Here is a 20,787-nt window from a genome sequence, read left to right as displayed (position 1 = left end):
TAATATGAATTTACTTTATAGAAAGTTTTGTAAATTTGATTGATACAACAGAAAGGATGTTTATTTAAAAAATAAAAAGTATAGGAGTACTCAAACAGAATTTAATGCCAATCAAAACATGGGTTTGAGTGGCTAAATTAAGTCAGTGACTTTCCAATCTTAAATTGAACATGTAAAATCACCAATAACATGAATTCAAACTGAAATGTACTCCCTATAATATACACGTTTGACATTCAGGGTCATTTAAAAAAGGTGCAAATACTCTAGAAAGTATACAAAGGATAATTAAACACAATGGAAATTGGCAGAACACTATATTATGGACCATAATAAAAGTAATATCAACTGCAAACATTTAAAAGAAATAGCATCATAATATGTCCACATTGTACACAAATTGTACACAAATCAAAGTCTTTGAGTACGATAGTGTGGATGTTGTTTGTGTGCAAGTGTTGTATAGGTGTGTTTGCATGTGAGCAAGGAAGTGTGTGCTGTGTATATTAAAAATGTATTATTTTGAAGCTCGGAAGGCACATTCCAGTGAAAGGGATATCTGCAGGCAGGAAAGGTTCAAGGTTGATTGACCTGGCCGATGAAGAGGATTGTACCTGAGGACCAAGGAAACAACAAGTAATTCTACAGAAAATATAAGGAAATGAACATAGTCAACATGTCAATAAGAAAGAAAAACAAAGACAGAATATGACCGGAGATCAGAATTTGACCTGACCTGCGTCCCGATGCATGTCATGTCAATTACACAACAACTAGTGATCTTTGCCAAAGAGGATGCCAGTCTTTTGAAGCCATTAGAGTACATTCTAAAAGTAATAGAAAAATGAGAGATTGACAGAGAGACAGCATGCTGTACCTGTTGGGTTGTGCCGAATGAGGAAGAGGAAGGGTCGGTCTATGATGATCCAAGGTGGAGAAGACCTGGCCATTAAGATGGCAGCTGGAGAAAAATTTGAAATACAAATGAAAACACTTAAGTCTTCAACCTGTCTGATCTCCTCTAATATTCAGAGAGAATATCCACACAGATGCGAAATTCAATTCACACACACTAAACTAAACACAAACAGAAACAAAATGACTAAACCAACAACCACTCACTCGTAACAGCTGCTGCTTTGGTTCCATCCTCATTGATCTCGATCTTGGCCTTCTGTAGAGCTTTAGATACATACACAGGCTCTGTACCTGAGGGAAAAGTTGGATGACAAAATATTAGTGCTGTAAAGTTCCAATGATAAAAACAATGTCCCACTGGGTGGCGCTAAAGGACAACCCAATTAGTATGCACACTAATTCTGATCCATAATTTAAGGAAGCCTGCAGAAGATGTTAGTAGAAAAGAACATCTTATGCTTTATCGCCACTTCACACCGGACAGTTAGTCATGAATCATGGCTATTTGGAGATCTCACTGCAGTAAACAGTCAACAATGCTTTCATATATTAGCTCCAGTCATTGTTGTGTCAAGTCAGACAGACCAATGATTGATACACTGTCAGAAAGAAGACCTTACAGTTCTGTGTGATGTTTGATTTATGATCCCAGTGCCACTCACTGAGGTGTCTGAAGTCAGCTTTCCCCTCATCAAATATGTTTGTTATCCCCAGGGCTGAGAGGGAGGCTTGCAGGTCCACTTCGGCCTCAGCAGTAAACCTACACACACACACACACACACAACGTAATGAGCCTTTCCTTCAACAATTAGTGAAGACTTTTCATACACATAACAAATAGAAAGATTGCACAATGTTGTACCTAGGAGTTAGTCATTTAAGTGTCACATTTGGGTCTTACTTGGGCAGCAGCAGGCGAACCTTTCTATGGTGCAACAGCTTGGTCCAGCTCTGTACAGTGACTGTGCTGATGTGAGTGATGACATCACCTAGGGGCGTGTCCTCCTCCGATGGCAGGGCGATCAGCATGCTTATGCTGTTGCCGTGATACGGTAGTTCGATGACCTTATAATTCAGCCCTTGGGGTGTGCTGGCCAGACCTAGGAGATGAGGGGTCAGTGGTGAGGGGTATCCATACCGTATGCTAAGAAGTGTTACTGTATTCATGGTCCACCTGAAATTCTGACATTATTCAACACCTTTGAGGATAGTCATCTTGTGAATAAATACTATATCTCTCATCTATAGTGACATTAATATGTTTGTTTTCTAGTCTAGTTTGGCTTTAGTTGCATAGTGAGGAGGATGCCGTTTGTTGGTTCCCAGAACAATCTGTGGTGGGATGTGGCAAGACAAAGACACCAAAACCACAGTGATACCGATCCAACAACTCAAGCATTCATAGGCAGGACTATATACAGTCATACTGTGAAACAGCCATAAAACAAGTCATCAAAGCTGAACTCCACATGTCATAAAGCAACAATGTTTCCCATTATCAAAAATGATTTCATCTGTCATTTATGTCTGAGAAGTATGCTTGCCTAATGTGTTGTTCTGTAACATTTTCTCTGTAAATAGAGGATGAAAATGATTCCCAAGAGCAATTTTTTACTGCAGTAATTTTATTCAAGAGGTTTTCCCAATTTATTCTCAGAAATTAACTAGGCATGTCAGGGAAATAATCCCAGACCGTCCAGAGAGTAGCTATTCTGTGCTAAAACTGTAAGGCATTGATAAATACCCAACTCGACTACTCTTAGGCCGACATGACAAACTCACGTCACTTAAATGGCTAAACTACAGTCAAGATGGAATTATGTGGTCTACAGCAGACAGTATATAATTTCACACACAGGTCAGAATATTAGCCCAGTGAGCAGGTCAGAATATTAGCCCAGTGAGCAGGTCAGAATATTAGCCCAGTGAGCAGGTCAGAATATTAGCCCAGTGATATAATAGCCCAGTGAGCAGGTCAGAATATTAGCCCAGTGATATATTAGCCCAGTGAGCAGGTCAGAATATTAGCCCAGTGAGCAGGTCAGAATATTAGCCCAGTGATATATTAGCCCAGTGAGCAGGTCAGAATATTAGCCCAGTGAGCAGGTCAGAATATTAGCCCAGTAAGCAGGTCAGAATATTAGCCCAGTGAGCAGGTCAGAATATTAGCCCAGTGATATAATAGCCCAGTGAGCAGGTCAGAATATTAGCCCAGTAAGCAGGTCAGAATATTAGCCCAGTGAGCAGGTCAGAATATTAGCCCAGTAAGCAGGTCAGAATATTAGCCCAGTAAGCAGGTCAGAATATTAGCCCAGTGAGCAGGTCAGAATATTAGCCCAGTAAGCAGGTCAGAATATTAGCCCAGTAAGCAGGTCAGAATATTAGCCCAGTAAGCAGGTCAGAATATTAGCCCAGTGAGCAGGTCAGAATATTAGCCCAGTGATATATTAGCCCAGTAAGCAGGTCAGAATATTAGCCCAGTTATATATTAGCCCAGTAAGCAGGTCAGAATATTAGCCCAGTAAGCAGGTCAGAATATTAGCCCAGTGAGCAGGTCAGAATATTAGCCCAGTAAGCAGGTCAGAATATTAGCCCAGTGAGCAGGTCAGAATATTAGCCCAGTGATATATTAGCCCAGTAAGCAGGTCAGAATATTAGCCCAGTGATATATTAGCCCAGTAAGCAGGTCAGAATATTAGCCCAGTGAGCAGGTCAGAATATTAGCCCAGTAAGCAGGTCAGAAGGGTTCAGAGTGGTGTCTTAGGTCTCAGAGCAGAACTCACCAATTTTGAAGACCGACAGCTGGGACATCATGGGGATCTTGTATGAATTGCCGTCTCCCGCGTTGAAGGTTCTCATCTTGGTGTTTTCCGTCTGGAAGCGGGACTTCCACAGGCCTTTAAAGTAGATGGCGTTGACGGCCACCAGGCGGGTCAGAGCGCCATCCAACATGTCTGCCTTGACCAGAGTGGGGATGTGGCCTGTAAATGAGAACACAACAGTCAGAAAAATGTATCATTCCAACACCAATGACACACTGACCAAAATAAACCTTCAAGTTAGTGACTTCTATTTAATGTAAAATCATCACAATACCTAGTGAAATAATATCTGGTTCTATATGAATGTAGCCTAATTACATACCATTAGAGATCTATGGTCATGTTTTAATTGACTGTCCAACAGTAAGTTTGAATCTAATTGGAGTCTCACTTTTGGTCTGGTTGTTGACCCAGTCATTGATGGTGGCTGCAGCCGCCTGGGTGTCAGTGAAATCCAAGGTCCGGCTCTCACACTGGAAGTTGGCCCTGTTGGAGGACATGAAAGACTCCTCCATAGGGAAGCCCTGCTGGGAGAACATAGCGTTGGCGATAGTCACGATGTCCTGGTTGGATTTGGCCGTCAGCATCTTGTGGAGCTTTCTCAACATCTTATAAGGGCCTGGAAAGAAGAATTGGGGAATTTCAATGAGATATGTTGTGATTCTCTGAAAACAGTGTCGTTCCTCAGGGTAGGAGTATGACTGGAAGTAAACAGGTACAGTAGCATACGCTAGCGTACCTGTAGACTTCCAGTCATTGCGTTAACACTAGTTAGTATTGGCTCGCGTAACTACCACGCAGAGACATAAAAATGGTATCCATGAGTTTATCGGACTGTGGGCAAGTAGAAAAGTGGCTTAATTGCCAGAATCTCACAGTATCCCTTTAATGAGAGACACTGGATGAGGCTATGAAAGGACTAGTATTAAGGGAGTCTTACCATTCTTCTTGTAGCGGAGTGCTGTGAGGAGCTGCCTGCGGGTCTCTCCATGGGCGCCTGGCAGCAGCATGCCCAGGATGGATGCCACGCCGTGGGGGGAGAGCACCACGTTCTCCTGGGGTCTGGAGCGGGCCACCTGCTGGAACACCTGGAGACCCAGGTCGGAGCCCCGTTCGCCATAGGATGGGGTGGAGGGGGCCTGGGAGATCACCTCCCGGTGGCCACCCAGGGTCACCAGCACACACATGCACAGTAATGAGGGGAGGCCCATCTCAGGTCTCACTCACTGATTGACTGACCCACCTGGAAGAGGGGGAGAGAGAGTAATGGAAGTCATTTGCATGTAGGATTATGACTCACTGTAGTTCACCACAATCCAAACAGAGAGCAGTCTAGCATGTCCTTCTTCCTTATGGTTTTGACAGGAGCTACAAGGTCCTGTGCCCCTATGGCACTGACTTCAGTATCACCATTGTCAAGTGAAGTGTTAGTCATGCTGTCTAAACATGACTAATAGACACTGTCAGGCCCCAAGACCTAGTAGTGCACTACTTATCCTGTTATTGGCACCTCATTGCCAGTCTTTCTATAGTTCATATAAAGTCATATAATATTTTTAGGAGACAACATCAGCTCTAGCCTCCTTCCTGTGGAAATACTGGCTTTATGAATTCAATTATGCAACAGCTTGCAATAAATCCCAGACAGCCATTGTCTCAGTGCAGATTGAGAAACAGATGTTGTGGGTTAATTATATTATAAAAAATAGTAAATAATAGTGGCGTAGTGGTCTAAGGCACTACATCTCAGTGCTAGAGGTGTCATTACAGACCCTGGTTTGATTCCCGGCTGTATCACAACCGACCGTGATTGAAAATCCTATAGGGCGGTGCACAATTGGCCCAGCGTCGTCCGGGTTAGGGACCTTGCCGGGGTATACTGTCATTGTAAATAAGAATTTGTTCTTAACTGACTTGCCTAATTAAATATAGGTTAAATAAAAAAAAAATTTAAAATAGTAAAGAGTTTGTCTCTGCACAATGGCCTATAGTATATCAACTAAGTTACCAAGCTAATCATTGGAATTCTCTGATGTTCCTTGGGATCTTTAATCCTCTTCACAGTTACTTTATTCTGAAACTGTTAGTAAAAGAAAAAGTAGGCTATTGACTGAGATACAGAACAAGATAACCCAACACCAAGCCCAATCTTGACCAGGAACTATCAACAACACTCAGTCATAGCCTCCTGCAGCAGAGGTATTTAAGGGGGGTGACAACACACCCCTGCCTCTCCTCCACAAGTTAATTAAACTAACTCCAGTTCAGACATGTACAGACTGTAAACTCCTTCAGAGCTCGGTGTGTGTTGGTTAGGAAAATGTAGGCTAAAGCCTGCCCTACTGTAGGCTATTCAAAACAATTGGTTACAAAAATGAAGGATGCCAGTCTGGAAATTTGATTGAAGAAATTAGATGACAAGCAGCCTACTAAATCACCTTGACATTTACTTTGAGAAACACTATCCATGACTGAAACAAAAAAAAAACGAAGTATAATTCTGCATTTCAGTTATGGAAATGGGTGTAGGCTTTGCTAACAGTACAGTAACCGTGAAGTCGAGAGAATGATAATATGACCCAAGTGTTGACCAATAATGATCATTGTTTACAAAGTAGCTAATTAGAATACATCAACTTTGAAGAGTCGCACTAGAAGTTGAATACTCGTCCATCCTGGCTGGCAACAATGTAGCCTCACATCACTCATCTCTCTCTAACTATACAAAGAACATAATACGTAGGCTAGCCTGAAACATAGTTACATTGCCATATCCTACATACATTTTTAAAGTGTATACCGCGTCTCCATGTGGAGATAGTAGATCCTTACTTGAATAGTTTGGTTTTAAACAGTCCAAAAACGTTATTTGAGCATACAACGGTTCCGGTTAGTAACTCAATACAAATACAACACCAGCCTCTCGAGTTACCAGAAGAGTGAATAGCAAGGCACAAGGTCTCCTTCGATGTTTGTCCCAAGGGTACAGATTCTGTCTGACACTTATATTATAATATGGAGGGTTTTGGTGAGTTGAACTCCGCCCTCCCGACAGTGAAACTCGATTCGGGAAAAAACAACGCAGAAAGTGACAACTTGCAAGTGTTTAATACTACTATTAAATTAGTAGGCTGCTGTCAACAGGAAGTGACAAAGAACATGTCGCGCAACATTGAATAGTCCTTGTTATTTAACAGTTCAAAATAACTGTCTTATAACTGTTAGCCACCATGTGTGATTTAAAATGGTTCATGTATTTCATTTAGCTTTGTGTATGTGATAGGTGGTGGGTGCCCTATTTAAAAAATGTGCTAAATTGCTTTTACTCATTTTTGTTAATGCACACCCAAGGGAGTGGTGTGTTCTCACCCAGCAATGACATGTCAGACAAAGAAGAGTGTTTGTAACATAAAGTTATAAGTAGCCAACTCAAACTTCACCTCTCCCCCACTCGCTATGGAGACATTGGAAGACAGCTTGTATTGTAAGTCAATTGCCCCCTGTGGCCCCAGTATGGGTCCCACAGATAACTGTTGGCAGGACAAAAGAACCACCCGGTGCCTTTGTTCACCTGTGTGCTGCCCAAACACACACACACACACACACACACACACACACACACACACACACACACACACACACACACACACACACACACACACACACACACACACACACACACACACACATACAGGAAGGGCCCTGCCCTGGCTCAGTTACACCCCCTCCGCCATAATATAAATACATGATTATTTAAGTGTTAGTGAATGTATGGAGAATTGAGTTACAGGAGATTAAATAAGAGTGAAGGTACATGTAATCAAGAGGCAGTGTGCTCAATAAGAGGAGGGGGGTATGAGGTTATGTAAGCAGGTGAGGGAGGCATCATGTCTTGCTCAAAAGGCTGCTGAAACTAGAAGCAGAGCAGATCCTGCAGACTGCACAGTCATGTATGCTGATAACAGATGCTCAACTGTAGGTTATATCTGCAGGAGATATTGGAGCCCTCGCTGTCCTTCCCTTTACTAGACCCGTACTGTATATTTACAGGCGTTATTAGAGCCATCTCTGTCCTTCCCTTTAATAGACCCGTACTGTATATCTACAGTAGATATTGGAGCCCTCTCTGTCCTTCCCTTTAATAGACCCGTACTGTATATCTACAGTAGATATTGGAGCCCTCTCTGTCCTTCCCTTTAATAGACCCGTACTGTATATCTACAGTAGATATTGGAGCCCTCTCTGTCCTTCCCTTTAATAGACCCCGGAGACATAGCCTTTGCTCCTCTGCCCAGGTGGAGACTTCAGGGGCCTTATTTATAACTTTTGCATAGATTTCACACTGAATTTCAGCATGCAGCATTTCAGAAAAGTGCCAACATACAAATGTATAAACTTTGGAAAAACCATGCATACAGTTGAAGTCAGAAGTTTACATACACTTAGGTTGGAGTCATTACAACTCGTTTTTCAACCACTCCACAAATTTCTTGTCAACAAACTATAGTTTTGGCAAGTTGGTTAGGACATCTACTTCGTGCATGACACAAGTAATTTTAACTACTATAATTGTTTACAGACAGATTATTTCACTTATAATTCAGTGTATCACAATTCCAGTGGGTCAGAAGATTACGTACACTAAGTTGACTGTGCCTTTAAACAGCTTGGAAAATTCCAGAAAATTATGTCATGGCTTTAGAAGCTTCTGATAGGCTAATTGACATCATTGGAGTCAATTGGAGGTGTACCTGTGGATGTATTTCAAGGCCTACCTTCAAACTCACTGCTTCTTTGCTTGACGTCATGGGAAAATCAAAAGAAATCAGCCAAGACCTCAGAAAACAAAATTGGAGACCTCCACAAATCTGGTTAGTCCTTGGGAGCAATTTTCAAACACCTGAAGGTGCCACGTTCATCTGTACAAACAATAGTACACAAGTATAAACACCATGGGACCACACAGCCGTCATACCGCTCAGGAAGGAGACGCGCTCTGTCTCCTAGAGATGAACGTACTTTGGTGCGAAAAGTGCAAATCAATCCCAGAACAACAGCAAAGGACCTTGTGAAGATGCTGGAGGAAACAGGTACAAAAATATCTATATCCACAGTAAAACGAGTCCTATGTCGACATAACCTGAAAGGCCACTCAGCAAGGAAGAAGTCACTGCTCCAAAACCGCCATTAAAAAAGCCAGACTACGGTTTTCAACTGCACATGGGGACAAAGATCGTGCTTTTTGGAGAATTGTCCTCTGGTCTGATGAAACAAAAATAGAACTGTTTGGCCATAATGACCATCGTTATGTTTGGAGGAAAAGGGGGAAGCTTGCAAGCTGAAGAACACCATCCCAACGTGAAGCAGGGGGGTGGCAGCATCATGTTGTGGGGCTGCTTTGCTGCAGGAGGGACTGGTGCACCTCACAAAATAGATTTTTGGGCGGGTGGGGCACAAGGGGTGGTCGGCGGAGCCGAGGAGTGAACCAGAGCCAGTCTGGGAGAAGAGGGAGAAATTGGAGGAGAGTGAACGGAGAGAGTCGGAGACCGTCAGTGAGTTGATGGAGGAATTGGAGGTGAGAGAAATGAGAGAGTTGTTGTGTTGGTGTATGATGCACGGCATTCGCCCTAAGTAGCGTGTTATCTGTTTGATGCCACCTGAGTCAGCTCTCCGTACTCGTCCTGAGGAGCGTGCTAGCAGTCTGGTAAAAACTGTGCCGGCTCCACGCACCAGGCCTCCAGTGCGCCTCCACAGCCCAGTACGTCCTGTGCCCGCTCCCCACACTCGCCGTGCGGGGTGTGTCATTGTTCCGGTACAATTTGTGCCGGCTCTACGCACCAGGTCTCCAGTGCGCCTCCACAGTCCGGTACGTCCTGTGCCTGCTCCTCGCACTCGCCCGGAGGAGGGTGTCACCAGTCCGGTGCAACCTGTGCCGGCCCCACGCATCAGGTCTCCAGTTCGCCTTCCCAGTCCGGTACGTCCTGTGCCTGCTCCCCGCACTTGCCCTGAAGAGCGTGTCACCAGTCCAGTGCCACCTGTACCGGCTCCACGCACTCGGCCTCCAGTGCGCATCCCCAGTCCAGAGCTTCCGGCGACGGTCCCTAGTCCAGAGCTTCCGGCGACGGTCCCTAGTCCAGAGCTTCCGGCGACGTTTCACAGTCCGGAACCTCCTGCGACGGTCCACAGTCCGGAACCTCCTGCGACGGTCCACAGTCCGGAACCTCCTGCGACGGTCCACAGTCCGGAACCTCCTGCGACGGTCCATAGTCCGGAACCTCCAGCGATGGTCCACGGTCTGGAACCTCCAGCGACGGTCAATGGTCCGGAACCTCCAGCTCCATGGCCGGAGCCTTCCCCTGCGCCGATGCCCAGTCCAAGCATGGCGTCCAGTCCAGCTCCAAGGCCAGAGTCTTCTTTTGCGCCGGTGCCCAGTCCAGGCACGGCGTCCAGTCCTGCCCCATGGCAGGAGCCTTCCTCTGCGCCGGTGCCCAGTCCAGGCACGGCATCCAGTCCCGCTCCAAGGCCAGAGCCTTCCTCTGCGCCGATTCCCAGTCCGGGCACGGCGTTCTACCCGGCTCCATGGCCGGACCCGTGGTCTGGGCGGGGGCAAAGACCCGGAGCCGCCACCGCCACTAGTCACCCCCTACCCTCCCCAGTTGGTTTCAGGTTTTGCGGCCGGAGTCCGCACCTTTGGGGGGGGTACTGTCACGCCCTGACCATAGAGAGCCTTTTTTATTCTCTATTTTGGTTAGGTCGGGGTGTGACTAGGGGGGGTGTTCTATTTCTAGGTTGTTTATGTCTATGTTGGCCTGGTACGGTTCCCAATCAGAGGTAGCTGTTTGTCGTTGTCTCTGATTGGGGATCATATTTAGGCAACCATTTCCCCACTGTGCTTTGTGGGATCTTGTTTTTGTGTTGTTGCTTGTGAGCACTCCAGAACGTCACGTTTCGTTTGTTCTTTATTGTTTTTGTGGGTTTCATTGAGTAAACATGTGGAACCCATATCGCGCTGCGCTTTGGTCCGAGTATGCTTGTGACGAGTGCACTGACTATCTGGAAAAAAACTATTCAGAAATATTGGGAAATACACTTTATTTTGAAAGAATGTACTGTGAGATCCAAGTAAAATCAAATCACATTATCTGATTTATCTTACTTTCAGTGTTATTTTATTTTAGTTGTATTTGTCATGTACAAGGGGACAACATTACATTGATATAATCAATAGTCATTCAATTCTTATAGCACAATCACTATTATACAACTGTGGTAATATTATTGTCATACACTACCGTTCAAAAGTTTGTGGTCAGTTAGAAATATCCTTGTTTTCCATGAAAACATACATAGGAAATAAAGTCAAGATGTTGACAAGGTTATAAATAATGATTTTTAATAGAAATAATAATTGTGTCTTTTAAACTTTGCTTTGGTCAAAGAATCCTCCATTTGCAGCAATTACAGCCTTGCAGACCTTTGGCATTCTAGTTGTCAATTTGTTGAGGTAATCTGAAGAAATTTCACCCCATGCTTCCTGAAGCACCTCCCACAAGTTGGATTGGCTTGATGGGCACTTCTTTTTTTTATACTTTGTTTTTATTGTAGGAACACAAAGAAAGTACAAATAAAGGAAAATAAAGGAACAACAAAAAAGATCTGTCAGTTACAGTGCACGTCATACCTTCATCATATTAGTTACATTGACATCTTTGAATTAGACCTTTTTCAAGTACGAAACCCATTTTTCCCAGTATTCCTGACCTCTCTCCTCTTGTGTTCTTGAAGCAAAGGTCAAACCCTCCATGTGGTGTATTTATTTTACAATGCCTATCCATTGTGTCACTGTGGGAGGGTCTTTTTATAGCCATTTCCTAGTGATAGCCTTTTTACTGGCTGTTGATGGGCACTTCTTATGTACCATACGGTCAAGCTGCTCCCACAACAGCTCAATAGGGTTGAGATCCGGTGACTGTGCTGGCCACTCCATTAACGCAGAATACCAGCTGACTGCTTCTTCCCTAAATAGTTCTTGCATAGTTTGGAGCTGTGCTTTGGGTCATTGTCCTGTTGTAGGAGGAAATTGGCTCCAATTAAGTGGCGCCCACAAGGTATGGCATGGCGTTGCAAAACGGAGTGATAGCCTTCCTTCTTCAAGATCCCTTTACCCTGTACAAATCTCCCACTTTACCACTACCAAAGCACCCCCAGACCATCACATTGCCTCCACCATGCTTGACAAATAGCGTCAAGCACTCCTCCAGCATCTTTTTATTTTTTCTGCTTCTCACAAATGTTCTTCTTTGTGATCCGAACACCTCAAACTTAGGTCTGTCCATGACACTTTTTTCCAATCTTCGTCTGTCCAGTGTTAACTTATGTGGCTTACACAATGGTATGTAACTTCTATAATGTCAGTTGAGTTAAATCAACAAATCACAGCACATATCGATAGGTACACTTCCTGCTTTTACTTCCTGCTTTGCTCCCCACAATGGCCACCAGTCCACCCATTATGCCATCATTGACTTGAATGGGGATGCCCGTTCTATTCATTCTATTTCTATGGACATGCAGTCAGGAGCAGAGGAGGAGAAAATGTGCCTCTTAATTATATATACACTACCGTTCAAAAGTTTGGGGTCACTTAGAAATGTCCTTGTTTTTGAAAGAAAAGCACATTTTTTGTCCATTAAAATAACATTCAGTTGATCAGAAACTGAACTGTGTAGACATTGTTAATGTTGTAAATGACTATTGTAGCTGGAAACGGCTGATTTTTAATGGAATATCTACATAGGCGCACCGAGGCCCATTAACAGCAACCATCACTCCTGTGTTCCAATGGCACGTTGTGTTAGCTAATCCAAGTTTATAATTTTAAAAGGCTAATTGATCATTAGAAAACCCTTTTGCAATTATGTTATGGCTTTAGAAGCTTCTGATAGGCTAATTGACATCATTTGAGTCAATTGGAGGTGTACCTGTGGATGTATTTCAAGGCCTACCTTCAAACTCAGCGCCTCTTTGCTTGACATCATGGGAAAATCAAAAGAAATCATTCAAGACCTCAGAAAAGAAATTGTAGACCTCCACAAGTCTGGTTCATCCTTGGGAGCAATTTCCAAACACCTGAAGGTACCACGTTCATCTGTACAAACAATAGTACGCAAGTATAAACACCATGGGACCACGCAGCCGTCGTAGAACGTCGTAAAAAATATAACTGTTTGGCCATAAAGACTATCGTTATGTTTGGAGGAAAAAGGGGGAGGCTTGCAAGCCAAAGAACACCATCCCAACCGTGAATCACGGGGGTGGGCAGCATCATGTTGTGGGGGTGCTTTGCTGCAGGAGGGACTGGTGTACTTCACAAAATAGATGGCATCATGAGGGAGGATAATTATGTGGATATATTGAAGCAACATCTCAAGACATCAGTCAGGAAGTTAAAGCTTGGTCGCAAATGGTCTTCCAAATGGACAATGACCCCAAGCATACTTCCAAAGTTGTGGCAAAATAGCTTAAGGACAACAAAGTCAAGGTATTGGAGTGGCCATCACAAAGCCCCGACCTCATTCCCATAGAAAATTTGTGGGCAGAACTGAAAAAGTGTGTGTGAGCAAGGAGGCCTACAAATCTGACTCAGTTACACCAGCTCTGTCAGGAGGAATGGGCCAAAATTCACCCAACTTAATGTGGGAAGCTTGTGGAAGGCTACCTGAAACGTTTGACCCAAGTTAAACAATTTAAAGGTAATGCTACCAAATACTAATTGAGTGTATGTAAACTTCTGACCCACTGGGAATGTGATGAAAAAAATAAAAGCTGAAATAAATCATTCTCTCTACTATTATTCTGACATTTCACATTCTTAAAATAAAGTGGTGATCCTAACTGACCTAAGACAGGGAATTTTTTACTAGGATTAAATGTCAGGAATTGTGAAAAACTGAGTTTAAATGTATTTGGCTAAGGTGTATGTAAACTCCCGACTTAAACTGTATACACACACACACACACACACACACGAACTCACATATATATATAGTTATTCTAACAGCTATTTTGGTGACCACTGTCATTTGGCTGGCCAATTATCATCATCCAAAAGCCCTAGTGTGAGGTACTGTTGTTCAAGTCACAGAGGGTTGTTGTTGTTTGTGTTGTCATGAGTCACCGCCCACAACAGGCCCGGTACCAGCCTCGAGTTTAGAGGTCACATGTTGACTTTGGAGATGACCCGTGAAAGAGCGACTCAGACGCTGTCTTTCAGAGGTATCTGGTGGTTAGAAAACTGGACAGACGGCGACATGGCCTACATGTGTATATTTCTGTGGGTGCGCTTGTACAGTGTGGTCAGGGTGCTGCCCAGACAAATGCATGGTCTGTGTGTTAGTCTAACATCAGTAACCAGACTAATAAAGCAGTCTCAGCCCACCGTTCACCATATAAAATGACCATACAGTCACTATGACAACCAGGAACAAGCACATAGAGAACATGCAGTAATAAGAGACTGCCCATTAAGCCAAAGACCAATGTGACTAAGGACAGCACACACACATACATTTGATTAAAATCCTTTCACTGCCATGTCTACAAACACACCAAGAAATTCTACAACGGCGATAAAGATAAGAGTGAAAGAAAAATAAAGAGGTAAAATAAAGAGAACGAGAACATGACGTAAAATGGGAATGAAAGTGTAAAAGAATGTAAAAAACTGGGAAAGCAAATAAGAGTCATGAGGTGAGCTAGGAGGGAGATGGAAGGATAAGAGGGAGGGGAAAGGATAAGAGGGAGATGGAAGGATAAGAGGGGGGGGAAAGGATAAGAGGGAGAGGGAAGGATAAGAGGGAGAGGGAAGGATAAGAGGGAGGGGAAAGGATAAGAGGGAAAGGGAAGAATAAGAGGGAGGGGGAAGGATAAGAGGGAGAGGGAAGGATAAGAGGGAGGGGAAAGGATAAGAGGGAGAGGGAAGAATAAGAGGGAGGGGGAAGGATAAGAGGGAGAGGGATGGATAAGAGGGAGGGAGAAGGATAAGAGGGAGGGGAAGGATAAGAGAGAGAGGGAAGGATAAGAGGGAGGGGGAAGGATAAGAGGGAGAGGGAAGGATAAGAGGGAGGGGAAAGGATAAGAGGGAGAGGGAAGGATAAGAGGGAGGGGGAAGGATAAGAGGGAGAGGGAAGGATAAGAGGGAGGGGGAAGGATAAGAGGGAGAGGGAAGGATAAGAGGGAGGGGAAAGGATAAGAGGGAAAGGGAGGAATAAGAGGGAGGGGGAAGGATAAGAGGGAGAGGGAAGGATAAGAGGGAGGGGAAAGGATAAGAGGGAGAGGGAAGAATAAGAGGGAGGGGGAAGGATAAGAGGGAGAGGGAAGGATAAGAGGGAGGGAGAAGGATAAGAGGGAGGGGAAAGGATAAGAGAGAGAGGGAAGGATAAGAGGGAGGGGGAAGGATAAGAGGGAGAGGGAAGGATAAGAGGGAGGGGAAAGGATAAGAGGGAGAGGGAAGGATAAGAGGGAGGGGGAAGGATAAGAGGGAGAGGGAAGGATAAGAGGGAGGGAGAAGGATACGTTTGTATAAACAAACGTACAGTGTCAATAACACAATAGAAAATCTGTATACAGTGTGTGCAAATTAAGTAAGGAGGTAAGGCAATAAATAGGCCATAGTGGCGAAGTAATTACAATTTAGCAATTAACACTGGAGTGATATATGTGCAGATGAGGATGTGCAAGTAGAGATACTGGGGTGCAAAAGAGCAGAAAAAACTAAAAACAAATATGGGGATAAGGTAGGTAGTAGGTTGGATGGGCTATTTACAGATGGGCTGTGTACAGCTGCAGCGATCGGTAAGCTGCTTTGACAGCTGATGCTTGAAGTTAGTGAGGGAGATAAGTCTCCAACTTCAGTGATTTTTGCAATTTGTTCCAGTCATTGGCAGCAGAGAACTGGAAGGAAAGGCGGCCAAAGCAGGTGTTGGCTTTGGAGATGACCAGTGAAATATACCTGCTGGAGTGCGTTGTCATGACTGTCCTGATCAGGTCAGGTTACAGGAGACCACAACCCTACAGATTATCTCTCAACCCCAACAGAGGAGGAGAGATCTAGGGGTCTGAAGATGTGGGGGTTTTATGACCCCTCACACCCATGGTAATTCTGAGGCCACAGAACATTCCTGTGTTCCCTCAATATGGAGAACCACCCTCAGAACATTAAACATGCAATAAAGGGACTTTGGAACAATGGTTTCCGTCAGCCACAATGGTGGTCATGACGATAGATGGAATATGAAAATGTATGTCATTTTTGTTTCGTTATTAAAGGTTAATAGATGACGTTATTACGAAAACATTGTAACGTTAAGAGTTTTCCTAGTATATGTTTGATGTTTATACATTGTACGTTGTGTGGAAAATGTCCAAATCAAAGAGAATGTTTTGGAAAAGATGAAATGTGAAGTTAGTTGTCTAAAATTGGATTTGAGTAAAATCTAGACCTTGCCCATAACTTGGTAGGCCAAAGAATTGCCCTAAAGGCGGTTACGCCCACTTCTGACCCGAGGGTATAAAACCTGTGAGTGAAGAATTAACATATCAGACTAAGTGACCCGAGCTGCAGCCAAGGCCAAAAAAGTCAACGAACCCAAAACGCAACACAAGTTTGAAAACAAAGAAATATTTTTCTACCCAAGCTACGGATGAGTAGCTGTGTCTAAGCGGGTGAATTCAAGCCGAACCACCTAGCCTCCACTCCCCATCGAATCGTGGTATCTACACTGCTTCATTCCTACGCTGTGAGCTCTGAGCTACAGAGCTGTCTGTCCTCAGAAGACCCCTTCCAGAGCAAGGGCAAGGGAACAGACCCGTAAGCCAAAAAGGACACTGACATCGTGAGGACAACTAGAGAGTTGTGCCGGAGAAGTGCGTCATTGAGCAGCTTGAACGGTCCACGTCCACGGAGACCTTCCACACGTAATTACATCATTATATTCTGACCCATAAGAGCGGCAGTTTGGGGCAAGGCTAGGGTTAGAATAAGCACAGCTGACAAATTCACCCAAATGTATATTTCTCTTTTTCTCTCTCTTTTAAATCCCCATTTTGGGTGACACGCGCCATAGTGTGTTGGCCCGTTATACTAAGTTCTAATCAATAGCCTAGAATGTGTTTTTGTGTATGTGTATCTTTTATCATCATTTTAGCTTTCTAGTAAATAAATAATCAACTAAGATTGGTGTGGTACGAACTCATTGGTGAGACCCGGGTCCGTGCAGATTCCCGGATTATGCGACGTTCAGAACGAGACTGTAGAGGTAACTGATTAATTAGCGGCTGTTGTAAAATCGATATTCTGATATTCTTTGAGTTAATTTGGGAAATAGAAACTCAATAAAAATAATTTTCCCATGGTGCCCCAGGTTAATGAGTTAATAATAGCTTGATTCAGTTAATCACGCAATTAGAAACCTTTAATCATTCGATGAGCAACATTCATCCCATTAACTAATACACTGTCACAGCGTGCTGGGGGGGGGGGGGGGGGTTGCTATGGTGTCCAGTGAGCTAAGATATGGCGGAGCTTTACCTAGCAAAAACTTAGAGATGACCTGGAGCCAATGGGTTTGGCGGCGAATATGTAGCGAGGACCAGCCAACGAGAGCATACAGGTCGCAATGGTGTGTAGTATATGGGGCTTTGGTGACCAAACGGATGGCACTGTGATAGACTCCATCCAATTTGCTGAGTAGAGTGTTGGAGGCTATTTTGTGAATGACGTCGCCGAAGTCAAGGATCGGCAGGATAGTCAGTTTTACGAGGGTATGTTTAGCAGCATGAGTGAAGGAGACTTTGTTGCGAAATAGGAAGCCGATTCTAGATTTCATTTTTGATTGGATATGCTTAATATGAGTCTGGAAGGAGAGTTTACAGTCTAGCCAGACACCTAGGTATTTATAGTTGTCCACATATTCTAAGTCAGAACTGTCCAGAATAGTGATCCTAGGCGGGCGGGTGCGGGCAGCGATCGGTTGAAGAGCATTTAGTTTTACTAATGTTTAAGAGCAGTTGGAGGCCATGGAAGGAGTGTTGCATCGAAGCTCATCTGGAGGTTTGTTAACACAGTGTCCAAAGAAGGGCCAGATGTATCCAGAATGGTGTCGTCTGCGTAGAGGTGGATCAAAGATTCACCCGCAGCAAGAGTGACAAAATTGATATATACAGAGAAAAGAGTCGGCACGAGAATTGAACCCTGTGGCACCCCCATAGAGATTGCCAGAGGTCCGGACAACAGGCCCTCCGATTTGACACACCGAACTCTATCTGGGAAGTAGTTAGTAAACCAGGCGAGGCAGTCATTAGAGAAACCAAGGCTGTTGAGTCTAATAAGAATACGGTGATTGACAGAGTCGAAAGCCTTGGCCAGGTCGATGAAGACGGCTGCACAGTACTGTATTTATCGATGGTGGTTGGGATATCGTTTAGGACCTTGAGCATGGCTGAGGTACACCCCGTACACCCCGTGACCAGCTCTGAAACCGGATTGCATAGCGGAGAAGGTACGGTGGGATTCGAGATGGTCAGTGATCTGTTTGTTCACTTGGCTTTCGAAGACTTTAGAAAGGCAGGGCAGGATGGATATAGGTCTGTAACAGTTTGGGTCTAGAGCGTCTCCCCCTTTGATGAGGGGGATGACTACGGCCGCTTTCCAATCTTAACCTCTAACGAGTCACAACCCCGGATCCGGGATCCCCCCCATCAAAAAAGCTGACTAGCATAGCCTAGCCTAAAGCCACAGGGATATCATATAATCAAATGTTCATGAAATCACAAGTCCAAGACACCAAATGAAAGATACAGATCTTGTGAATCCAGCCATCATTTCCGATTTTTTTAATGTTTTACAGGGAAGACACAATATGTAAATCTATTAGCTAACCACGATAGCAAAAGACACAACTTTTTTTTCTCCACCACTAAATAAAGATATATATAGCCACTAACCAAGAAACAACTTCATAAGATGACAGTCTGATAACATATTTATGGTATAGCATATGTTTTTTTAGAAAAATGTGCATATTTCAGGTATAAATCACAGTTCTACATTGCAGCTGCAATCTGAATTAGCGTTGGAAGCAGCCGGAATAATTACAGAGACCGACGTCAATTACCAAAATACTCATCCTAAAACATTTCTGAAAAATACACAGCATACAGCAAATGAAAGCCCAACATCTTGTGAATCCAGCCATCATTTCTGATTTTTAAAATGTTTTACAGGGAAGACACAATATGTAAATCTATTAGCTAACCACGTTAGCAAAAGACACCACTTTTTTTACTCCACCAGTTTTTTACTCCATCAGTAGCTATCACTAATTCGACTAAATAAAGATACATATAGCCACTAACCAAAAAACAACTTCATAAGATGACAGTCTGATAACATATTTATGGTATAGCATATGTTTTTTTTGAAAAATGTGCATTTTTCAGGTATAAATCACAGTTTACCATTGCAGCCACTATCACAAACTCACCCAAAGCGACTAGAATAACTACAGAGAGCAACGTGTATTACCTAATTACTCATCTTAAAACATTTCTGAAAAATACACAGCGTACAGCAAATGAAAGCCCAACATCTTGTGAATCCAGACAATATTTCAGATTTTCTAAGTGTTTTACAGCGAAAACACAATATATCGTTATATTAGCATACCACATGAGCTAACATCACCCCAGCATTGATTCAAGGCAAAAAGCGCGATAACGTTATCACCACCAAAATATATAAATTTTTTCACTAACCTTCTCAGAATTCTTCAGATGACAGTCCTGTAACATCATATTACACAATGCATATAGAGTTTGTTCGAAAATGTGCATATTTAGCATCACAAATCGTGGTTATGCTATGTAATCAGTCAAAACATGGCATGCATTCTGGCCGGCGCCATCTTGGAAGGGCACCTAGGTTTACGATTATTTATCGATTAGATTGACTAAAAAAATACAGGTTGGACAGCTAATGAAAGATGCATTGGTTATTAATGCAACCGCTGATTTAGATTTTTAAAATTAACGTTACTAGACATACAGTGTACGTTACAGCCAGACTAGTGCCGCAATAATGTCCGAAAAATGCGTTTACATTTTTCCACATAAATACGGAATAAAATCATAAATATCTCTTACTTTTGGACGAGCTTCCATCAGAATCTTGGGCAAGGTGTCCTTTTGTCCAAAAGAATCGTTGCTTTGTTGTAAAACGTCCACTTCAACTTCGGAACTAGCAGCTAACAGTAGCTACGTGGCACACACATGTCCAAATCCTCAAACGCAATACTACGAAAATTCCGAAAATAGCAATATACTCGCATAAACTGATATAAATCGGTTTCAAATAACTTCGTTATGATGTTTCTAACACCTATACCGAATTAAATTACAGACGGACATATCTAAGGCCGATAACTGAGCGTTTCAAAATGCTATCCTGAGGTCTTGCGTTGCGTAATGGCGGAAGTCGAAAAGAGAGCGCACCTCGTTCCTTGCCCTTTTATAAGCTCTGAGAAATACGTAGAAACACCATTCCACTTCTCATTGGTTACTGACATCCAGGGGAAGGCGGGTGCAGTTCATTTCGATCCATAGGGCACACACAGAGCTTTAAACTGATCCGAGATCAGAGCCTAGTTTTCAGACCTTCGCATGTCCTGTCATGATTTTCGCTGTAGAAAGAGTTCTGGTTCACCCACAGACATAATTCAAACGGTTTTAGAAACTAGAGATTGTTTTCTATCCAATAGTAATAATAATATGCATATTGTACGAGCAAGAATTGAGTATGAGGCAGTTTAATTTGGAGACGCAAAATGTCGAAGTTGAAACAGCACCCCCTGTAGTGACAAGAAGTTTTTAAGGAATCTCAGATGATACGAAAGAGAGGTTGAACAGACTAGTTATAGGGGTTGCTACAATGGCGGCGGATAATTTTAGGAAGAGAGGGTCCAGATTGTCAAGTCCAGCTGATTTGTAGGGA

The 20,787-nt window shown here is 43.4% G+C and overlaps 1 protein-coding gene across 5 annotated transcripts; it reads right to left on the bottom strand.

Moving 5' to 3' along the window:
* On the bottom strand, window positions 1-6,901 carry LOC139549405 (glia-derived nexin-like). Of its 5 annotated transcripts, none has more exons than XM_071359890.1 (9): window positions 6,673-6,901; window positions 4,681-4,983; window positions 4,132-4,359; window positions 3,702-3,899; window positions 1,820-2,018; window positions 1,581-1,678; window positions 1,123-1,209; window positions 878-961; window positions 1-614 (listed from the first exon to the last, which is right to left on the bottom strand). In XM_071359890.1, the coding sequence occupies exons 2-9, from the start codon at window positions 4,949-4,951 to the stop codon at window positions 577-579; spliced, it is 1,203 nt and encodes a 400-aa protein (XP_071215991.1). In that variant the 5' UTR covers window positions 4,952-4,983; window positions 6,673-6,901; the 3' UTR covers window positions 1-576. The 5 variants fall into 5 exon arrangements, with proteins under 5 accessions (XP_071215991.1, XP_071215987.1, XP_071215990.1 ...); XM_071359886.1 differs by having other exon boundaries at window positions 1,539-1,678; window positions 6,573-6,892; XM_071359889.1 differs by having other exon boundaries at window positions 6,573-6,889.
* Window positions 6,902-20,787: the final 13,886 nt, after the last annotated feature.

This window comes from Salvelinus alpinus, chromosome 22 (genome assembly GCF_045679555.1).
Source record: "Salvelinus alpinus chromosome 22, SLU_Salpinus.1, whole genome shotgun sequence".
NCBI classification, from domain to species: domain Eukaryota; kingdom Metazoa; phylum Chordata; class Actinopteri; order Salmoniformes; family Salmonidae; genus Salvelinus; species Salvelinus alpinus.
This window is presented reverse-complemented; position numbering and strand designations above follow the sequence as displayed.